The sequence below is a fragment of the Orcinus orca genome, chromosome 2 (assembly GCF_937001465.1).
Source record: "Orcinus orca chromosome 2, mOrcOrc1.1, whole genome shotgun sequence".
NCBI lineage: Eukaryota > Metazoa > Chordata > Mammalia > Artiodactyla > Delphinidae > Orcinus > Orcinus orca.
The window spans coordinates 100,247,735-100,268,782 of NC_064560.1; the positions used below are offsets into that span (position 1 = coordinate 100,247,735).

Sequence of the window (21,048 nt, forward strand, 5' to 3'; positions counted from 1 at the left end):
ATTTGCGCTTTTGTGGTGAGAATATTTTGTCTTTGTAGAATGTGGTTAAGGACACCTTCAGGGCAGAGTCACAAACTGGTGGTCCATGGCTAAAGACAGCCTATGAGGAGGATTGACTCAAAGATGTGTTTTGTTTGGCCCACATGGTGATTTTTTATAATTTTAGAAATTGTTACCAGTATTTAAAAATAGAAAAATTGTGCTTCCCTGGTGGCGCAGTGGTTAAGAATCTGCCTGCCAATGCAGGAGACACAGGTTCGAGCCCTAGTCCGGGAATATCCCACATGCCGTGGAGCAGCTAAGCCCGTGCGCCACAACTACTGAGCCTGTGCTCTAGAGACCATGAGTCACAACTACTGAAGCCCGTGCGTCTAGAGCCCATGCTCCACAACAAGAGAAGCCGCTGCAATGAGAAGCCCGCGCACTGTAGCGAAGAGTAGCCCGTGCTTGCCACAACTAGAGAAAGCCTGCGCGCAGCAGCAAAGACCCAACATAGCCAAAAAAACCCCATAAATTTGCTAAAAAAATAGAAAAATTACACATAGAACTCTGGATTACTGACCATTCTTGAAAAACTGGAATATCTGATAAAGCCTTACCCCATTCCCACTTAGCCACAGTGGAGACGGTCTGGGTGGCAGCTGCCCCCCCAGGACATGGCATACACTGTCCACTTCCTCCCTAACTCCACCATGCCCATGTCACTCAGATATCTTACCTGACTGGTCTCAATAAGCTTTGGGGCTATTGAGTACCATCTTAAGTCCTAGAAAGAGAAACCCATTGAGATTTTGGGGCCAGTGACTTCCTGGCCCCACAGATACCATGGGGATAACCTACCTGGGCTGAGACGCAGGACAGCCTCCCACTTCCTGGAGGAAGGATTGTTGGCTACCTTCAAGTGAAGGAATAACTATGGGCAAAGCTTTATCTAGGGAGGTAGTAACAGGGAGACCGAAAACACAGTCCTATTCTTGAGAAGAAAGTCATTTTGGGGCCTGCCACAGGCTCTCCTCTCCCTGTAAGCGTTGTGTCTTTTGTAATTGGAGAGGAAGAACAAATCCCAACCTGTCAGTACACTGGTCTCTGCAAACCTTGTCCCTCCGGCCCGTGCTGTAGGTATGTTTTACCAGAAGTCCCACCTCCTACTCTGTCTGTCTGTATATACCTATTTAGTTTATGTAACTGTGTCCATTGGAACATGTAATGATAGTAGTAACAACAAGAACAACAATAACAAATACTACTTATTGAGTATAATAGCATACATTAGCCCATTAATCCTCACAAAGACCCTATGAGTCAGGTCCTCTTAACTGTCTCCACTTTACATATCAGGAAACAAAGCTTAGGGAGGTTAAGAGGTCAAGAGAATTCCTCACATACACACAGGCAGTATGTGATAAAGCCCAGGTTTGATTGCACATAATTTTGGCCGCTGGGTAGATGAATGAGCAAACATTTACAGCATGTATACTGTGGGCCAAGCATGCTCACTTCTGTTACTTCCGTTATTCCTCCCAACACTTAATCCTTATTTAAAAAGTGAAAGACTGGATGACTTAGCAAAAAATCCTATAGCTAATAAGTGGCAGAATCTGAGTCGGGAGCCAGGTTCTCTGATTCCCAGTCCTGTGTTTCTCCTGAGACAACTTCTGCTACCTTGGTGGGGCTGCTTGGTTTGTTTATTAGGACAGAATGCCTCTTCAGGCACGGCTTTCCAGTCAGTTAGTTTTCCAACTGGAAAATAAAACTTTCTCAGTCATAACAAAAAAGGTCACAAAGAACCAAGACTGAAATCTGGACATTCCAGTTAAAAATAAAGTATTGGGTGGCATGTAGCCTGAGATAATATCAGAATGTGATCAGTGACCTCTCAAGAACCAGCTGTACTTCAAAAGAGATGATATTAAGGCAGGTTCATCAAAAGAGAGGAATCTGAGATTTGAGAAACAGGTGAATGGGCAAATGGCCAATTTTATAGGTCTCCAAATAGAAAAGAGTACCAAGAACCAACACAGACCTCAGAAATGAGAGATGACTAAACTCCACTATTTCCACTAGGCTGAAAAGAATAGTGCTCTCCTTTTCTGATCTACACCAGGCATTCACTCCTCCCTCAGCTCATCCCAAATAATGTTAGCTTGGACAAGAGCTTGATCACGATCCCAGGGCCAGAATAAGAAACTAATTATTGATTAAGGTGTGTATGTTCATATCAGGATAACCATGGGGCTGAGTGTGCTGGGTGTGGATGGGGGGTTGCTGAGGACAATTCTCTCTTTATTCAGAGTGGCCCAACAAAGTCAAGTATACCTCAGGTCACCCTCAATCTGGAAGATCACTGAAGATGGAGGAGTTTTGGGCACTGATTTGTTTCTTAGGTTCATTCCAGGGCTTGCAGTTCCCAAAGTGTGTTCCACAGTTTATCAGTTCTGTGAGGTGCTCCTCAAAAAAAGTGGTTTGTGGTCAAGTAACTCTGGGGACAACTGTATGTTCTAGTCCCCTCTTAGAAATTTACAGTGAAGATTAAAGGCTCTGATAACTCCTACAGTTAAGAAAACTACTTAGGGCTTCCCTGGTGGCGCAGTGGTTGAGAGTCCGCCTGCCGATGCAGGGGACACGGGTTCGTGCCCCGGTCTTGGAAGATCCCACATGCCACGGAGCGGCTGGGCCCATGAGCCATGGCCACTGAGGCTGCACGTCCGGAGCCTGTGCTCCGCAATGGGAGAGGCCACAGCTGTGAGAGGCCCGCGTACCGCAAAAAAAAAAAAAAAAAAAAAAAAAGAAAAGAAAAGAAAGTACTTAGTTTGGTTTAACCCAGTGTTTCCAAAGCATATCTGGGAAGGACGGCATATTTTCTTTCATGTAGTTCTTGTTTGCATTTCACAGAACTAGTGTTCTTCAGAACACAGTTTGAGCATCTCCCTAAATCACTTGGAAGGGATAAATTCTGCTGAGTGAGCTCTTTTGTGGGAGCAGAGAGGTGAAGAAAATATACATGAACATTAAAAAATTTTCAGTTACAAAGGGTATATGATAAAATATAAGAATTCGTGGGACTTCCCTGGTGGTCTAGTGGGTAAGACTCCATGCTCCCAATGCAGGGTGCCTGGGTTTGATCCCTGGTCCGGGAACTAGATCCCACATGCATGCCGCAACTAAGAGTACACATGCCACAACTAAAAATCCCACATGCCGCAACTAAAGATCCTGCATGCTGCAACAAAGATCCCACGTGCTGCAACTAAGACACAGCACAGCCAAAATAAATAAATAAGTAAATATTAAAAAAACAAGAATCTGTGTCCTTCCCACCCCAGATTTCATATTTTATCCTCAGTAGGTGACTAATATCAATACTTTCTGGTGTATTCTGTTAAATGTGTGTATATGTGTGTGTGTTTATACAAATGGGAGTTTTTATACGTACCATTTTCTGCCTGCTTTTTCACTTTAAAAGCTTAGCGAGTCTTTCTATATTAGCATTTAAGGGTTGACCCCATTATCTTTAATGGCTGCATAAGAGTCCATTGCAGCAATGCACCCCAAGTTCTTTAACCAATTACCTGTTGATAGAGGCATAGGTTTTTGTTTTGTTTTGGTTTTTTTCGGTACGCGGGCCTCTCACTGTGTGGCCTCTCCCGTTGCGGAGCACAGGCTCCGGACGCGCAGGCTCAGCGGCCATGGCTCACGGGCCCAGCCGCTCTGCGGCATGTGGGATCTTCCCGGACCGGGGCACGAACCCGTGTCCCCTGCATTGGCAGGCAGACTCTCAACCACTGTGCCACCAGGGAAGCCCGAGGCATAGGTTTTGAGGGGAGTTGTCCTGCTAAGAAAGTTTTACACAGAGTCTAAGCCATGTGGGCCAATTCTAGGACGAGAGGGACTAAGCCCTTGGGTCCTTTTTGGTCTTCGCTGACCATCCCAGACCTGTACCTTAGAGCATATCAGCCAATCTATCAAGATGGCTGAGGGGGGGCGGTGCATATTTTGCTGGCATATTTTCTTTTAAAGCATTTGCTTTGCTTTCCAGGGTCAGTGAACGTAGCAATCCTACCTCAGACGTGAAATAAGGTGCCCACTAGATGCATGGAGTCACTGCTGGGCTCTTTCAGCATCTTGATATGTTGTATGGGTTGTCTCACTTGTGTGAGAATTCCCTTCCTCAAAGGCCTCACTTTATGCCATATCTACATCACAAGGCTGATGAGTAAGGAGGAGCCAGCTTCTGCTCTCATCCCATGTTCTCCTTTCTTGTCAAGTAATGAAAACATGTTGCAGAAAACTTTGTCATTAAAGAAAAATTAAGCAACTCCACTTCTGGAAAGTAAAAAACAAAAATACTTCCCCTTTGAAAGTAATGAAAATAGCAAGTTTTCTGGGCCAAAATTAAAACTCAGGGATCACAAGCACAGTTTTGTTTGGCAGAATCAAATTTGGCTTTATGAGTCTGCAGCCCTTAGGTCAGTGACTCAGAACAGACGTTTCTCCCCAGGTTCTTTGGAACTCTGAAATTTCCCAAGTTAGTCTGGCCCTTCATGTTCACTGATGATAAGGGGAAGCCCGCAGGAAAATCCTTCTTCAGCTGATACTGACTCAGGGTCTCAGGACTTGAAGAGGATCAGCCTCATTTAGAGAAAGCATGGGGTTTCCTAGTCACTCATGGTCACACATCCCATGTGGGAGAAAGGGAGCAGAGAGCTGTTCTCTAGAGTGAGTGCTCTTCACCACCACACCCACATTCATCAGTCTTCTTTTTTGTCAGTTTTCCACCTCACAGTAATCATTTCTGGTTGGTGATATACCTGGACACCCTAGCAAAAGCAAATGCAAACCTGTTCTGGAAGAGCAACTCCACAGGTTCAGGCCGTACAGATTTCCCACACTGAATAATAAACCTTCCTGAAGAGCTTACAATACAAATTTACAAAACACTAAAGGAAATGATCCTTTGTGAATGAGACAGTGGATAAAATAAGCAAGATGATTAGCAACTCCAAAACTTGAGATGATGGAAATAAAATATCATAAAATACTGTAAATATGTTAGGCTTTAGTAAGTTAAACAGATTAAAAATAAACACGTAAGGAGGGAAAAGAAAAGCAATTAAGTAAAAGAACCAAATAGAACTTCTAGAAATGAAAACATATTAATGAAACTGAAGACTTAATGAATGTATTAAACAGAAGACTAGATATAACTGAATAGGAAATTAGTGAATCAGAAGACAGATTTAAGAACACTACAGAAAATTCATCATAGAGAGGTTGAGATAGATTTATGAAAGAATGGTTAAGAGACATATAGGAAAAAGTGAGAGGGTCAAGCATATATACAAATATAATAGGAATTCTAAAAGGAGAAAATAGTCTGGAGGAGAGGAAAGGTGATAAGCTGAGAATTTTCTAGAATTGGTGAAAATTGCAAATCTTTACATTGAAGATGAACAGTGAATCCTGAGCACTACAAAGATTCATTCCTAGTCATATTATAGTGAAGTTTCAGGAAAAAGAAGAAACTTGTAATAGTAGGCAGAGAAATGCAGGTTATTAAGGACAAAAATTAGACCAGTAACAGACTTGTCAATAGCAATAATAAAGACATTGGGATGACACCTGCAAAATGATAAACAAAACCAATCATCAACCTAAAGTTTATCAACTAATTTATCACTGAACCTTGAGAATGAAATAAAGACATAGGCAAACAAAGACTGAGAAAGTTTATCCGTAACACACCCTTCCTGAAAAATTTCCTTAAGAAAGTTTATTTTATTGCACAAAGAAAATTGCACCTGAAAGAAAGTAATGAATGGATGCAGTAATGATTAGCAGGTAAATGATAGTAAATTTAAATAAGTATTCACTCTTAAAAACACTAATATTAAGAATAATGAGAATAGAATATTAGATAACAATGGCATAAGATGGAGTGGTTGATTACAATGAGGCTTTTAAAAAGTTTTTGTGTTGTTCAGAAGCAAAGAGATACTAATTCACTTTAAAGTTTGTGAATGCAATAATAACATTTTTAAATGTAAGGATAAGTACTTACAGAATAGAAAGTGTAAGCAGAGGAGAAAAGGGAGAAACAAATCTGATCAACTCAACAGGAGAATATAAGAAAGGTCAAAGCAGAAACTACTAAGTGGAAAACAAAGAAACCACATTAAAAATTAAAGGGCATCACCACAGGTACAGAAGAGATTTTTAAAAGCTGTAAGCAAATACTATGAAAAATCATCTCAAAATTACTGCTTTCACTATGTTAATTTTGAAAGTATTAACAATTTTGAAAAACTACATTTGAAAACAGAAATGAAGTGTACAGTTCCCTAGGAAAAAAATAAATTGCCAAAATGGAATTAAGAATAGAAAATCTAAATGAGACATAGCTTTAGAGAAACGTTCTCTCACACATCTCTCTCTCTTTTTCTCTCTCCTTCTCCCTTCTTCAGTTCACATGCTAAGTAATCTTTAAGAAACATAATCCTCATTTTATACAAAATGTTCCAGAACACATAAAAAGAGGGAAAAATTCCAAAACATTTCATGAAGCTAATATAACTTTGGTAATAAAACTAGACAAGGGCAACATAATAAATGAAATTATAGTTCAGATCCTTAATAAGACATTGCAAACTGAATGCTGCATGAGTAGGTGGGAATTAATCTCAGGAATGTAATGATGATTTAACCCAAAGATATTTATCAATGTAATTTTCTTTATCAACAGATAAGAAGCCCTTGTGCTTATTTTAATAGATATAGAAAGGTTATTTTTTAAAAATTCAACAGTCTTTCCTAATGAGAGTTTTAGTAAATGAGGAACAGACAGGAGTTTCCTTTCTCAAATCAAGAATGTCTACCAGGGCTTCCCTGGTGGCACAGTGGTTGAGAATCTGCCTGCCAATGCAGGGGACACAGGTTCGAGCCCTGGTCCGGGAAGATCCCACAAGCTGCCTAGCAACTGGACCTGTGAACCACAATTACTGAGCCTGAGCGTCTGGAGCCTGTGCTCCGCAACAAGAGAGGCTGCGATAGTGAGAGGCCCGCGCACCGCGGTGAAGAGTGGCCCCCACTTGCCACAAGTAGAGAAAGCCCTCGTACAGAAACGAAGACCCAACACAGCCATAAATAAATAAATAAATTGGGAGTATCATTCTCTGTTAAAAAAATATGTCTACTAAAAACTTACAGAAACTATCACATTTCATGGTAAAATACCAGAAGCAGATTTTTGAAAGTTGGGAATAGAACAAGAATGCTGCAATTATAGCTTCTAATAACATTGAACAAGAGGTTTTAACCACTATAATAAGATAGTAAGAACAAATTAACAATTTAAGGACTAAAAAGAAAGAAAATAAAAACTCTCATATTCTCAGAAAAAAGTATTATCTGTGTCAGCACAGTCCAATAATGCATTTTTCAGTGAGAGAAAAGTTCTACATCTGTGTCGTCCAATATGGTAGTCAGTAGTCATATATGGCTCTTGAGCACGTGAAGTGGAACTAGGAAGACTGAGGAACTAAATTTTTAATTTTATTTAAGATTAATTTTAAGTAGCCACATATGGCTAGTAGCACTCAAATTTGATGGCCTTGATCTATACAGAATAGCCAAGATAATCTATAAACTTATTTGAATTAATAAGAGAATTACCAAGTTTGCTGAATATAAAATCAATATACAAAAATCAATATTGTTCTTAAACCCTAGTAATAACCAATTAGAAAATATAATTTTTAAAAGGTACTATTCACAATAGTGATAATAACCATAAAGTAGCTAAAAATATATCAAACAAATATTTCCCTGGCACTAGCAAAGGCATAAAGGCTTACCTATACAAATGTCTAAAAGGCCAAATTAGAGCTAGTTTTTTAGCTTATGACTTAATTATTGTTGTTTTTAGTTGTAGTATACAGAGAATTTTTCATGGACCTGCTCTTTCCTTAGTGCTACGAGTAGCCCTTATTAGTCATTTATACCACAGTGTGAGTGAGCTTGAGATGCTTCCCTTAAGAGCAGTTTTCGAGAAGAGGGAGGCAAATGGCATCAGACTCCCAGTGTCTGGGGGAAAACTAATTTTACATATGAAAGACCAGTGAGTCCTGCATATACTCTGTCATCTTTTCAGTGCTCCTTTTGCTCCATGCCTTATCAACGTGCAAAGCTTTTTACTAGAGAAAGTCAGGCAAAATGCACATTTTCTAATAAAGCAGAAACAATTACTTTGAATAACCTTTGAGAAAAACCATGTAGATTTATTAAAAATTAAATTTTTAATTTACATGTATATTAAAAATTGTGTTTTTGCAGGAGTTTCTTGTTTACACATCCCCACAAGCCTCAACAAAATTGAAGATTATACTCACCATGAAAGATTTCATCAGGGTTTGTTTTAGAACAGTATAAATAGAAATCAAACCTTTCAGGAAATTATTGGCTTTAGCCAGACGATACAAAGTTTAACTTTTCAGCATACAGTATTAAGATATTATTTCTTTAGCTCCCACCTTGAATAGTAGGGGAAGACACAATACTATTTGCATGAGTAGAATAGTGAATGGCTAAAAGCCACTTTCCTTTACTTAACTCAGACAGGATGGGATCATGAAATAGGTTCTTGTTAAGAAATAAAGAGGGTTTTAACTTTTTTGGTTACAAAATACATAGATGTTTAGTTTACTTCCTCTTCTGTATTATTTGCAGAGCACTTAGAATTGTAACTGAATTTGCCTCACTTCTCTATACCACAAATCACCTTGAGGATGAAGTTAGGCCCGGGGCAGTAACCACTCTCCCCTTTGGGACCAAATTATCAAGTAACATGACTCAGGGTTTCTGTCTCCCTGAGGGCAATTTTCCAGTAAAGAGTGACGAGAATCAGAAGAATCTTGGACTTTTATTTTCTCTCTCTGTTCCTTCCAATGCCCTTCTCCCCCACACTACCCCTGCCTAACAAGTCACCATAGATGAGAGGTGAGGATGGTCAAGAGGGAATGTAGGAAATTGTCCATAACACCTTGAAAATACTTGAACAAATCAGGTACAAAGAGGTTTTCAGAGACCAGAAAACGTATTGCTCTCTCTTATTTTACACTAGTTCCATTTTTTGAATTCACATTTGTTTCTCAGTGTTGGCTTAGTGTCCTAAAGTATTATGTATTTACCCAATGCAAAGAACTTTTAAAAAAATTAGGTATAATTAGCATATAACAATTTATTAGTTTCAGGTGTACGACATACTAATTCAATATTTGTTTATATAATGAAATGAGCACCACAATAAGTCTAGTTAACATCTATCACCACACATAGTTACACTTTTTTTTTTTTTTTTTTGCAGTACGCGGACCTCTCACTGTTGTGGCCTCTCCCGTTGCGGAGCACAGGCTCCGGACGCGCAGGCTCAGCGGCCATGGCTAACGGGCCCAGCTGCTCCGCGGCATGTGGGATCTTCCCAGACTGGGGCACGAACCTGTGTCCCCTGCATCAGCAGGCGGACCCTCAACAACTGCGCCACCAGGGAAGCCCAGTTACACATTTTTTTATCTTGTGATGAGAACTTTTAAGATACACTCTCTTAGCAATTTTCATATATGTAATATGGTATTATTAACTGTAGTCACCATGCTGTACATTACCAAAGAACTTTTAATGTACGAAGTTTATGGACAAAAATAACTTTTTGTTATTTTTTTATAACAAATCAGAGAATACTCACAATCATTATAAATGTGCCCAAGAACTCGGAGAGCATTTCTTTAGCTAAGCTGCTCTTCAAGACCAGTCTCTGCTTCAAGCTTTTTTTCTTTTGTTCCATCTCAGGCTGCATCTTGGGGCCTCTACAAGGACCACTCTTTTCACCAATACCTGCTTCTTCTGGTCCCTATTTCACTGGCACATGGAAGTTTTAACAACTGCTCACAGATTCCTGGAGATGCCTGATTAGATAATATGGCTGTACAAATCCAGTCCCAATTAGAGCCTGTGGCTTAATCCTCTTCTGGTGAAATTGTCATTCCCTGTTTGCTGCTGTTTATTTGAAATGGCGTATTAGAACCTGAAATCCTGAAAACAGTCTTTTTTGTACCTGATGGATTAATCATTACCTTTATTTTCAAGGTATTTTTTTTTCTCTGTTGGGTTTTTTTTCAAGAGATGAGAAAAGATATATTTTGGTTGCGCTGCCAAACCACAGTAATGGGCTCCAGTCCAGGAGAGATTTACATGTTGCACAATTGCAAGCTTCTGATGTTTTTTTCCTATTCAGAATTGGTTGGTTGAGGTGTAGTTTGGAATTGTCAGATCAGGTATGTACACATCTAATGTAAACATTCTTTTCTGAAGGAGCTTTTATGCAAATTGGAGAACAAGAAGAAAAATAAGATGTGTTGTTCAACAAGATTAATCACTCTTTTTTCTTCCAGTAACATTTCAGTGATTTAATTACACCTCCCTGAGGGTGTTAAGAACCACTGCATTCGTTCTAGAGATGGAGAAATTAACGTACAGAGAGACCATTCCAAGTCTCACATGGCAAGTCTGTAGGACAGGATGGGATCTACTCCTCTGTTACTGTAGCTGGGGTTCATCTACTGAGGATAGCTTGGGATCGAGAATCAGAAAGATGGAGAAGCCAACTTCTTAAGAAGCATTCTAGTTTGAAAACCAAGTTACTCTCCTTCATTTTCCATGAAATATTTAGACAAAATACATACAAATAAACAATAGTAGCTTGAAAGTCTATACTGCTTGGAGATCACTAAGCCAGAAGGAGATCAATCTGAGTATATGTCACCCCAATTAAACAAGAAAGGGAGTAAACATGCCTAAACAAGGCCCCTAGATTATATCTTTTAAGTTTGATGAATTAACATCCTTACAGGCAACAAACTGTGTTCAGGACTAGCTTCTCATCATGTCAAGTATTCAAGCCTTGTTTTTCAAAACTAGTTTGTGAGAGGAAGTAGAATCCAGCAGTTGTTTCTGAATACCAAGGCAGTCCCATGGAATTAGTACCCTTGCTGTGTGCTTCCTCCCCGTCCTCCCACAGAAAAGCCTGCTCTTTTTCAGACCCTCCCCTATCTTTGCAGGAGGCCCACAGTCATCCCCAGTTGAGGAGGCAGGCTGGAAGAGGGGCCTGGTAAAAACAGCTATAGAGATTTCAAGGACAGAAGACATACCTAGTCTGTAGGTGAAATCAAGTGTTAAGGCCTAAAGAGGTTCTAACTTGCCTGAGGGCATGCCATTGCAGAGCCAAAACAGGAATGAGCATTTTGACTGTAACTGCTGGTTAACTTATGGATACCATCCCACTACTGGGCATATACCCTGAGAAAACCATAATTCAAAAAGAGTCATGTACCAAAATGTTCATTGCAGCTCTATTTACAATAGCCAGGACATGGAAGCAGCCTAAGTGTCCATCAACAGATGAACGGGTAAAGAAGGTGTGGCACATATATACAATGGAATATTACTCAGCCATAAAAAGAAACAAAATTGAGTTATTTGTAGTGAGGTGGATGGACCTAGAATCTGTCATACAGAGTGAAGTAAGTCAGAAAGAGAAAAACAAATACCGTATGCTAACACATATATATGGAATCTAAAAAAAAAAATTGTTCTGAAGAACCTAGGGGCAGGACAGGAATAAAGATGCAGATGTAGAGGAATCGACTTGAGGACACAGGGAAGGGGAAGGGGAAGCTGGGACGAGGTGAGAGAATAGCATTGACAGATATGCACTACCAAATGTAAAATAGATAGCTAGTGGGAAGCAGCTGCATAGCATAGGGAGATCAGCTTGGTGCTTTGTGACCACCTAGAGGGGTGGGATAGGGAGGGTGGGAGGGAGACATAAGAGGGAGGGGGATATATGTATGCATATAGCTGAGTCACTTTGTTATAAAGCAGAAACTAACACACCATTGTAAAGCAATTATACTCCAAGAGTTATTTATGACCATGCTATTCCCAGGTCCCAGTGGATGGACCAGAGAGACAGGACTTCATTGTGATTACAACTAATACCACACAAGGGTGTTCTGTGGTCTCTCCATTCCCTCACCTAACAAATATTTATGGCATACTCATTATGTGCCAAACACTGTACTTAACAAAAGCACATGGGGTTCTTGCCCCTTATAGAGCTTAGAGTCTCATGAGGGAGAGAGACGTGAGTGAACTAATCATAAACACAGAAATATGAAATTACAACAGAAATGTATGCTCTGAAGATAGAGGACATATTTCTGTAAGCAGATGTAAGAGGGGGATTTCATCTTGCCAGAGATCTCTGATAGCTTTTCCAAGGACATCATGTCTGAGCTGAGATCAGAAACAAGTGTAGTGGGGAATGTCTTGTGGGCTGGGGGTGGGAACAGTATGATGTGTATCCAAGAATGAAAGAGAGGGAGCAAAGGAGCACAGTGCGGAATGAACCTGGAGCCGTGGGCAGGGATCAGACCATAGTGACCCTTGTAAATCAAGTTAAGGGTAAGAGCAATAATAAGTCACTGAAGTGGTTTAAGCAGGAGCAGGACACAATCAGATTTGAGTTTTAAAACTCATTTCCATGACACATAATGTTTGAATAAACATATGTTGAGGTAGGGAGTGAGTAGAACCCTCATCCTAGCTGTGAGGTGGAGAGGGGATTGGTGGGGGCCTAAGGTGGGCATATGTAGACATTGGGGGATATTCCAGAATTCCAGGACTAGGTGGTGGCTTTCACAATGGAGAGAAATGGAAGGACTCGAGAATTCTTTATATCTTAAATTGGAAGGACTTGATGGATTGGATATGAAGGATGAGGAAAAGAAACTCAAGTTTGATGGCTGTATTCCTGGCTTGTTGGGGAAGGAGGTGCTAAGCCTCCAGAGAGGAAATGCTGGAAGAGGACCAGGACTGCAAGGGAAGGTCATGAATTCTGCTTGTGCAGGCTGAGACCTCAGGGGCTCTCTGGTGCTTCTGAGAGAAGATGTCAAGTTGGAAATGATATAGGTCTGTATTCAGAGGGAAGGTTCTTGTGCTCATCGAGGTGATAACTGAAGCCATGAATAAAGATGAGGTTACCTAAAATTAAATTAAATTTTTAAAAAAGATAAGGTTACCTGAGGGGAGAGTTTGAAGAAAGCACAGGTTAAGCTTGTGGTACTGAACATTTCAGGCTTAAGTGGAGGAGATGAAATATTTATCATTTCTTTCAGTCTACCTTCAGAGGACAGTTACACTTTTTACCTACATCACCATGAATTCATCATCAGACCTAACTCACTCACACCCCCCTTTGCAAAGCACCCTCATGCCAAAGTTCCTGTTAGAAATATGGGGCTGCTTAGTTTCTTTCATTCATTCAGAAGAACCTTTCATTATTTATCATATGTCAGGCACAGCATTAAGCAGTAGGGATTCAAAAATAAGGAATACAAATCTCTACTTATAAGGAGTTATATAGTCTACATGACAAGTACCTCCAAATGAACACATCATATGGTAAAATAGAAGCATGTGCAAAGTACTGAACCAGAAGTCCAGCTATCACTGCATGGATATCCTAGAGGTTACCGTGCTGCCAACATATTGACTCATCCTGCCACCAACAGTCCTAAAATTGTGCTTACCTAGACACAGTGCCATGCTGAATCTATGGAGCTAGCCTATCCAGCTCTTTTATTTATTTGTTGCCTCAGTTTCCTCATCTTTTATTTTTTAAAATTTTTATTGGAGTATAGTTGATTTACAATATTGTACCCAGCTCTTTTATTGCTCCCTGACTCTGTCCCTCCGTGACCCTGACATTCTCTTCTCTGCTTTTGCCTTGAGAAGAGAAACCATCTTTGCCTCCATCATGGGATTCAACAAATCTGTTGTTCGTAAGGATAATCATCTCACACTCTGACCTTTACTCCCCAACCTCTTCTACTTTGGCCAAATTTATCCCCACTCTAGTTCAGAAGCCCCTTTCATGGCCACTGTTGGAACTGTGTCACCATCTCGTCTCTCAAAATCTTTCATACCAAGACACATCCCACTGACTAAAACTTCCAGTTCCCGCCTTTCACCCATTCTCTTTCACAAATCTGCTTTACATCCTCTTCATAGATTACAGTTTCTCAACTCCTCCCTCTCCACCCAGCCCTTACCTCACTGTCACCCGGGTTAATGATGCACTTACCAGCGTCTCTGGTTCCATTGACCCCTTGACTTTCTTCTACACCCACATTGCCAAAGCCCAACTCTGAGGAAATCCAGTGATCGATTTTTCTCAAATGCTCTCTTCCCACACTGTGAATAATGCTGGAAAAATTATATAGACGTGTCGATTGACCCTAGAGATAGTTGCGATCTAGCATCAGCAGTGGTCCCATATCCTTAGTTAACCTTTTATTTCAAAGGTTCCAGACTTCAGGGTGCATTCGGACACCCAACTTCAGAGGGTGGAGCTCAGGAATCCGGGATGGAGCTCAGGAATCTCACACATATACCTGATACTCCAGATACCATGCACTATTTCATTCTCTGCAGCAGTAATACACCTCTTCCATGCCCCTCCAGTTCCCTGTCCCGGTCCTCCTACTCAGCTGATGACCTTTTCTCCCAATCCACTGGGAAAACAAATGGGTTCATTAGCTATAATACTTTTGTACCTCTTCTCCTCAAAAAGTTGCCCTAATTTTATTTATATTGTCCTTTCCCTTCTTTCTTTCTAAAGTTAGCCCTGATGCTGGTGTACTGTCCCAGCCCCTCAGATCTTGGCTGACTAACATTCTCCTCACTCTCTCAATCTCTTTCCCCCATTGGTTTCTTTCCTGGGGCCTAAAAACAAGCTTAAGCCTTGACTATCCTGAAAAACGTTCCTTCAGAATTGCACCTCAAATTCCACAGTCTTAGTCAATTTGGGCTGCTATATCAAGACCCGTAAACTGGGTGGCTGAAGCAACAAGCTTTTATTTCTCACAGTTCTGGAGGCTGAAAGTCTGAGTAGGATACCAGTAAGGTTGGGAGAGGGTGAGAGCTCCTTTCCTGGGTATAGACAGCCACCTTCTTGTTGCATCCTCACATGGCTGAGAGTTCTAGTCTTTTTATCCTCTTTTAAGAGTACCAGTCCCACCATGGAAACTCTACCTCCATAACTTCATTCAAAACCAGTTTCCCCCAAAGTCCCCCCATTCCAAACACCACCGCATTTGGAAATTAGGGCCTCGTGTATGAGGACACGAACATTCAATTCATAGCAACTATTCCATGTCTCATCTGCTTTTTTTCTTTTCTAGTTGGGGTAAAAAATAACCACTTTACCTTGAGCAAAAAATCATACTAAACTGAAAAAAAATCAAAAGTATTTAAATTAAAACAAAAATCTGTCATAATCCCAGCCCTCATAGATAACCACTGTTAACAGATTGAAATATATCCCTCCAGAATTTTTTTCAGTAGATCTATATAAATATTTTTTTCTAAAAGTGGGATTATATTATACATACTAGATTAATGTGTTTTCTCTTCAGAATTTCTGTCTTCTTTCTATGCCAATGTATGACTCATCTTTTTAATGACTGTAATATTCAGTTGTACAAATGCACCATAATTTAAACAACTTCCTTTCAATAGACAATTGGTTGCTGCTATTTTGCCCCCATTAAATGAACATCTTGTGTATATAATTATCTATCTTATCTCTTAGCACAATGACCTAGAAGTTGAATTACTGGTCAAAGAATATGCATATATTCTGGGTTTTAAAAGTACCTATTTCTCCGGGACTTCCCTGGCGGCCCAGTGGTTAAGACTCTTGGCTTCCACCGCAGGGGGCACAGGTTCGATCCGATTCTGCATGCCATGTGGTGCAGCCGGGGGGGGCGGGGGGGAAGTACCTATTTCTCCCATTCTCTTTAATATTGGTTAATGTAAATTCTTTCTAATTCTTTTCCGACTATAGCAGTTAAAAAATTACATTGTTTTAGTAGGCATTTCTTTGGTTAACAGGGAGGTTGGGCATCTTTCATGTGTTAGCTGTTTGTGTTCATTCTTTTATATGTTTTAAATTTATGTGTGTTTATTCTTTTATACATTTTAAATTGATGTCTTCTACCCCTTTTTCATCCATTTCATTTACTTATTAATTTTTGTCACTCTTTATAAGAATATAAATCTTTTATCTGTTATATGTGGCAAATCATTTTCCACTTAATCTTTTATCTTTAATTTATAATGATGATGTGTGCATGCCATAGAGAAGTTTATAAAATTTGTGTACTTAAGTCTATAAATATTTTTCTGTATGGTTACCAAATTTGGTATTTATGCTAAAAAGGCCTACTCTATCTCCAAATTACAAAAATATTAAACTTTGTCTTATGTTTTATTCCAGTATTTTCATGATTTTACATTTCACACTTAAGTTTTTAATTTTTTTAGAATATATTATGATGTACAATATAAGGTAGAATTCTAATATATTTCCAAAATATTTTGACAAGTTTTGCAACACTGTTTGGTTTGAAATTCCATCTATGCTATATAAAAGAATTCCTGAAAGTAGAATTGTAATTTTTTTTAACATCTTTATTGGAGTATAATTGCTTTACAATGGTGTGTTAGTTTCTGCTTTATAACAAAGTGAATCAGTTATACATATACGTATGTTCCCATATCTCTTTCTCTTGTGTCTCCCTTCTTCCCACTCTCCCTATCCCACCCCTCTAGGTGGTCACAAAGCACCGAGCTGATTTCCCTGTGCTTTGTGGCTGCTTCCCACTAGCTATCTGTTTTATGTGTGGTAGTGTATATATGTCCATGCCACTCTCTCGCTTTGTCACAGCTTACCCTTCCCCCTCCCCATATCCTCAAGTCCATTCTCTAGTAGGTCTGTGTCTTTATTCCCATCTTGCCCCTAGGATCTTCATGACCTTTTTTTTCTTTCCTTTCTTTTATATTCCATATATATGTGTTAGTATACAGTATTTGTTTTTCTCTTTCTAACTTACTTCACTCTGTATGACAGACTCTAGATCCATCCACCTCACTACAAATAACTCAATTTCCTTTCTTTTTATGGCTGAGTAATATTCCATTGTATATATGTGCCACATCTTCTTTATCCATTCATCTGTTGATGGACACTTAGGTTGCTTCCATGTCCTGGCTACTGTAAATAGAGCTGCAATGAACGTTTTGGTACATGACTCTTTTTATTTTTTCTTTTTTTTTCTTTTTTTTTTTTAACATCTTTATTGGGGTATAATTGCTTTACAATGGTGTGTTAGTTTCTGCTTTATAACAAAGTGAATCAGTCGTACATAAACATATGTTCCCATATGTCTTCCCTCTTGCGTCTCCCTCCCTCCCACCCTCCCTGTCCCACCCCTCCAGGCTGTCACAAAGCACCGAGCCAATATCCCTGTGCCATGCGGCTGCTTCCCACTAGCTATCTACCTTACTACGTTTGTTAGTGTGTATATGTCCATGACTCTCTCTCGCCCTGTCACAGCTCACCCTTCCCCCTCCCCATAACCTCAAGTCTGTTCTCTAGGAGGTCTGCGTCTTTATTCCTGCCTTACCCCTACGTTCTTCATGACATTTTTTTTTCTTAAATTCCATATATATGTGTTAGCATACAGTATTTGTCTTTTTCTTTCTGACTTACTTCACTCTGTATGACAGACTCTAGGTCCATCCACCTCACTACAAATAACTCAATTTCCTTTCTTTTTATGGCTGAGTAATATTCCATTGTATATATGTGCCACATCTTCTTTATCCATTCATCTGTTGATGGACACTTAGGTTGCTTCCATGTCCTGGCTATTGTAAATAGAGCTGCAATGAACGTTTTGGTACATGACTCTTTTTAAATTATGGTTTTCTCAGGGTATATGCCCATTAGTGGGATTGCTGGGTCGTATGGTAGTTCTACTTTTAGTTTTTTAAGGAACCTCTATACTGTTCTCCATAGTGGCTGTACCAATTCACATTCCCACCAGCAGTGCAAGAGTGTTCCCTTTTCTACACACCCTCTCCAGCATTTATTGTTTCTAGATTTTTTGATGATGGCCATTCTGACTGGTGCGAGATATCTCATTGTACTTTTGATTGGTATTTCCCTAATGATTAATGATGTTGAGCATTCTTTCATGTGTTTGTTGGCAATCTGTATATCTTCTTTGGAGAAATGTCTATTTAGGTCTTCTGCCCATTATTGGATTGGGTTGTGTTTTTTGATGTTGAACTGCATGAGCTGCTTGTAAATTTTGGAGATTAATACTTTGTCAGTTGCTTCATTTGCAAATATTTTCTCCCATTCTGAGGGTTGTCTTTTCATCTTGTTTATGGTTTCCTTTGCTGTGCAAAAGCTTTTAAGTTTCATTAGGTCCCATTTGTTTATTTTTGCTTTTATTTCCATTTCTCTAGGACGTGGGTCAAAAAGGATCTTGCTGTGATTTAAGTCAGAGTGTTCTGCCTATATTTTCCTTTAAGAGTTTTATAGTGTCTGGACTTACATGTAGGTCTTTAACCCATTTTGAGTTTATTTTTGTGTATGGTGTTAGGGAGTGTTCTAATTTCATACTTTTACATGTACCTGTCCAGTTTTCCCAGCACCACTTATTGAAGAGGCTGTCTTTTCCCCACTGTATATTCCTGACTCCTTTATGAAAGATAAGGTGACCATATGTGCGTGGGTTTATCTCTGGGTTTTCAGTCCTGTTCCACTGATCTATATTTCTGTTTTTGTACCAGTACCATATTGTCTTGATTACTGTAGCTTTGTAGTATAGTCTGAAGTCAGGGAGCCTGATTCCTCCAGCTCTGTTTTTCTTTCTCAAGATTGCTTTGGCTATTCGGAGTCTTTTGTGTTTCCGTACAAATTGTGAAATTTTTAGTTCTAGTTCTGTGAAAAATGCCAGTGGTAGTTTGATAGGGATTGCATTGAATCTGTAGATTGCTTTGGGTAGTATAGTCATTTTCACAATGTTGATTCTTCCAATCCAAGAACATGGTATATCTCTCCATCTATTTGTATCATCTTTAATTTCTTTCATCAGTGTCTTATAATTTTCTGCATACAGGTCTTTTCTCTTCCTAGGTAGGTTTATTTGTAGGTATTTAATTCTTTTTGTTGCAGTGGTAAATGGGAGTGTTTCCATAATTTCTCTTTCAGATTTTTCATCATTAGTGTATAGGACTGCAAGAGGTTTCTTTGCATTAATTTTTTATCCTACAACTTTACCAAATTCATTGATTAACTCTAGTAGTTTTCTGGTGGTATTTTTAGCATTCTCTCTGTATAGTATCATATCATCTGCAAACAGTGACAGTTTTATTTCTTCTTTTCCTTCGGTAGGTTTATTTCTATATATCTTATTCTTATTGTTGAAATGGTAAATGGGAGTGTTTTCTTAATTTCACTTTCAGATTTTTCATCATTAGTGTATAGGAATGCTAGAGATTTATGTGCATTAATTTTGTATCCTGCTACTTCACGGAATTCATTGATTAGCTCTAGTAGTTTTCTGGTAGCATCTTTAGGATTCTCTATGTATAGTATCATGTCATCTGCAAACAGTGACAGCTTTACTTCTTCTTTTCTGATTTGGATTCCTTTTATTTGTTTTACTTCTTTGAATGCTGTGGCTAAAAATTCCAGAAGTATGTTGACTAATAGTGGTGAGAGTGGGCAGTCTTGTCTTGTTCCTGATCTTAGTGGAAATGGTTTCAGTTTTTCACCATTGAGGATGATGTTGGCTGTGGGTTTGTCATATATGGCCTTTATTATGTTAAGTTCCCTCTATTCCTACTTTCTGGAGGGTTTTTATCATAAATTGTGTTGAATTTTGTCGAAAGCTTTCTCTGCATCTATTGAGATGATCATATGGTTTTTCTCCTTCAATTTGTTAATATGGTGTATCACATTGATTGATTTGCATATATTGAAGAATCCTTGCATTCCTGGGATAAACCCCACTTGATCATGGTGTATGATCCTTTTAATGTGCTGTTGGATTCTGTTTGCTAGTATTTTGTTGAGGATTTTTGCATCTGTGTTCATCAGTGATATTGGCCTTTAGTTTTCTTTCTTTGTGACATCTTTATCTGGTTTTGGTATCAGGGTGATGGTGGCCTCGTAGAATGAGTTTGGGAGTGTTTCTCCCTCTGCTGTATTTTGGAAGAGTTTGAGAAGGATAGGTGTTCGCTGTTCTCTAAATGTTTGATAGAATTTGCCTGTGAAGCCATCTGGTCCTGGGCTTTTGTTTGTTGGCAGATATTTAATCACAATTTCAATTTCAGTGCTTGTGATTGGTCTGTTCATATTTTCTATTTCTTCCTGCTTCAGTCTTGGAAGGTTGTGCATTTGTAAGAATTTGTCCATTTATCCAGGTTGTCCCTTTTATTGGCATAGAGTTGCTTGTAGTAATCTCTCATGATCCTTTGTATTTCTGCAGTGTCAATTGTTACTTCTCCTTTTTCAATTCTAATTCTATTGATTTGAGTCTTCTCCCTTTTATTCTTGATGAGTCTGGCTAATGGTTTATCAATTTTGTTTATCTTCTCAAAGAACCAGCTTTTAGTTTTATTGATCTTTGCTATCATTTCCTTCATTTTGTTTTCATTATTTCTGATCTGATCTTTATGATTTCTTTCCTTCTGCTAACTGGGGCTTTTTTGTTCTTCTTTCTCTAATTTCTTTAGGTGTAAGGTTAGGTTGTGTTTTTGAGATGTTTGTTGTTTCTTAAGGTAGGATTGTATTGCTATAAACTTCCCTCTTAGAACTGCTTTTGCTGCATCCCATAGGTTTTGGGTCATTGTGTTTTCATTGTCATTTGTTTCTGGGTATTTTTTGATTTCCTCTTTGATTTCTTCAGTGATCTCTTGGTTATTAAGTAGTGTATTGTTTAACCTCCATGTGTTTGTATTTTTTACGGATTTTTTCCTGTAATTGATAGCTAGTCTCATAGCGTTGTGGTCAGAAAAGATACTTGGTACGATTTCAGTTTTCTTAAATTTACCAAGGCTTGATTTGTGGCGCAGTGT

The 21,048-nt window shown here is 39.1% G+C and overlaps 1 protein-coding gene across 1 annotated transcript in view; it reads right to left on the reverse strand.

Annotated features, from left to right (window-relative positions):
• AQP9 (aquaporin 9) overlaps positions 1-10,187 on the reverse strand; it is a 35,391-nt gene extending 25,204 nt beyond the window's left edge. Inside the window, exon 1 of the mRNA XM_004274674.3 lies at positions 9,737-10,187. Coding sequence (XP_004274722.1) covers positions 9,737-9,847 — 111 coding nt within the window. The 5' untranslated portion in view covers positions 9,848-10,187. The remainder of the gene's footprint in view (positions 1-9,736) is intronic.
• Positions 10,188-21,048: the final 10,861 nt, after the last annotated feature.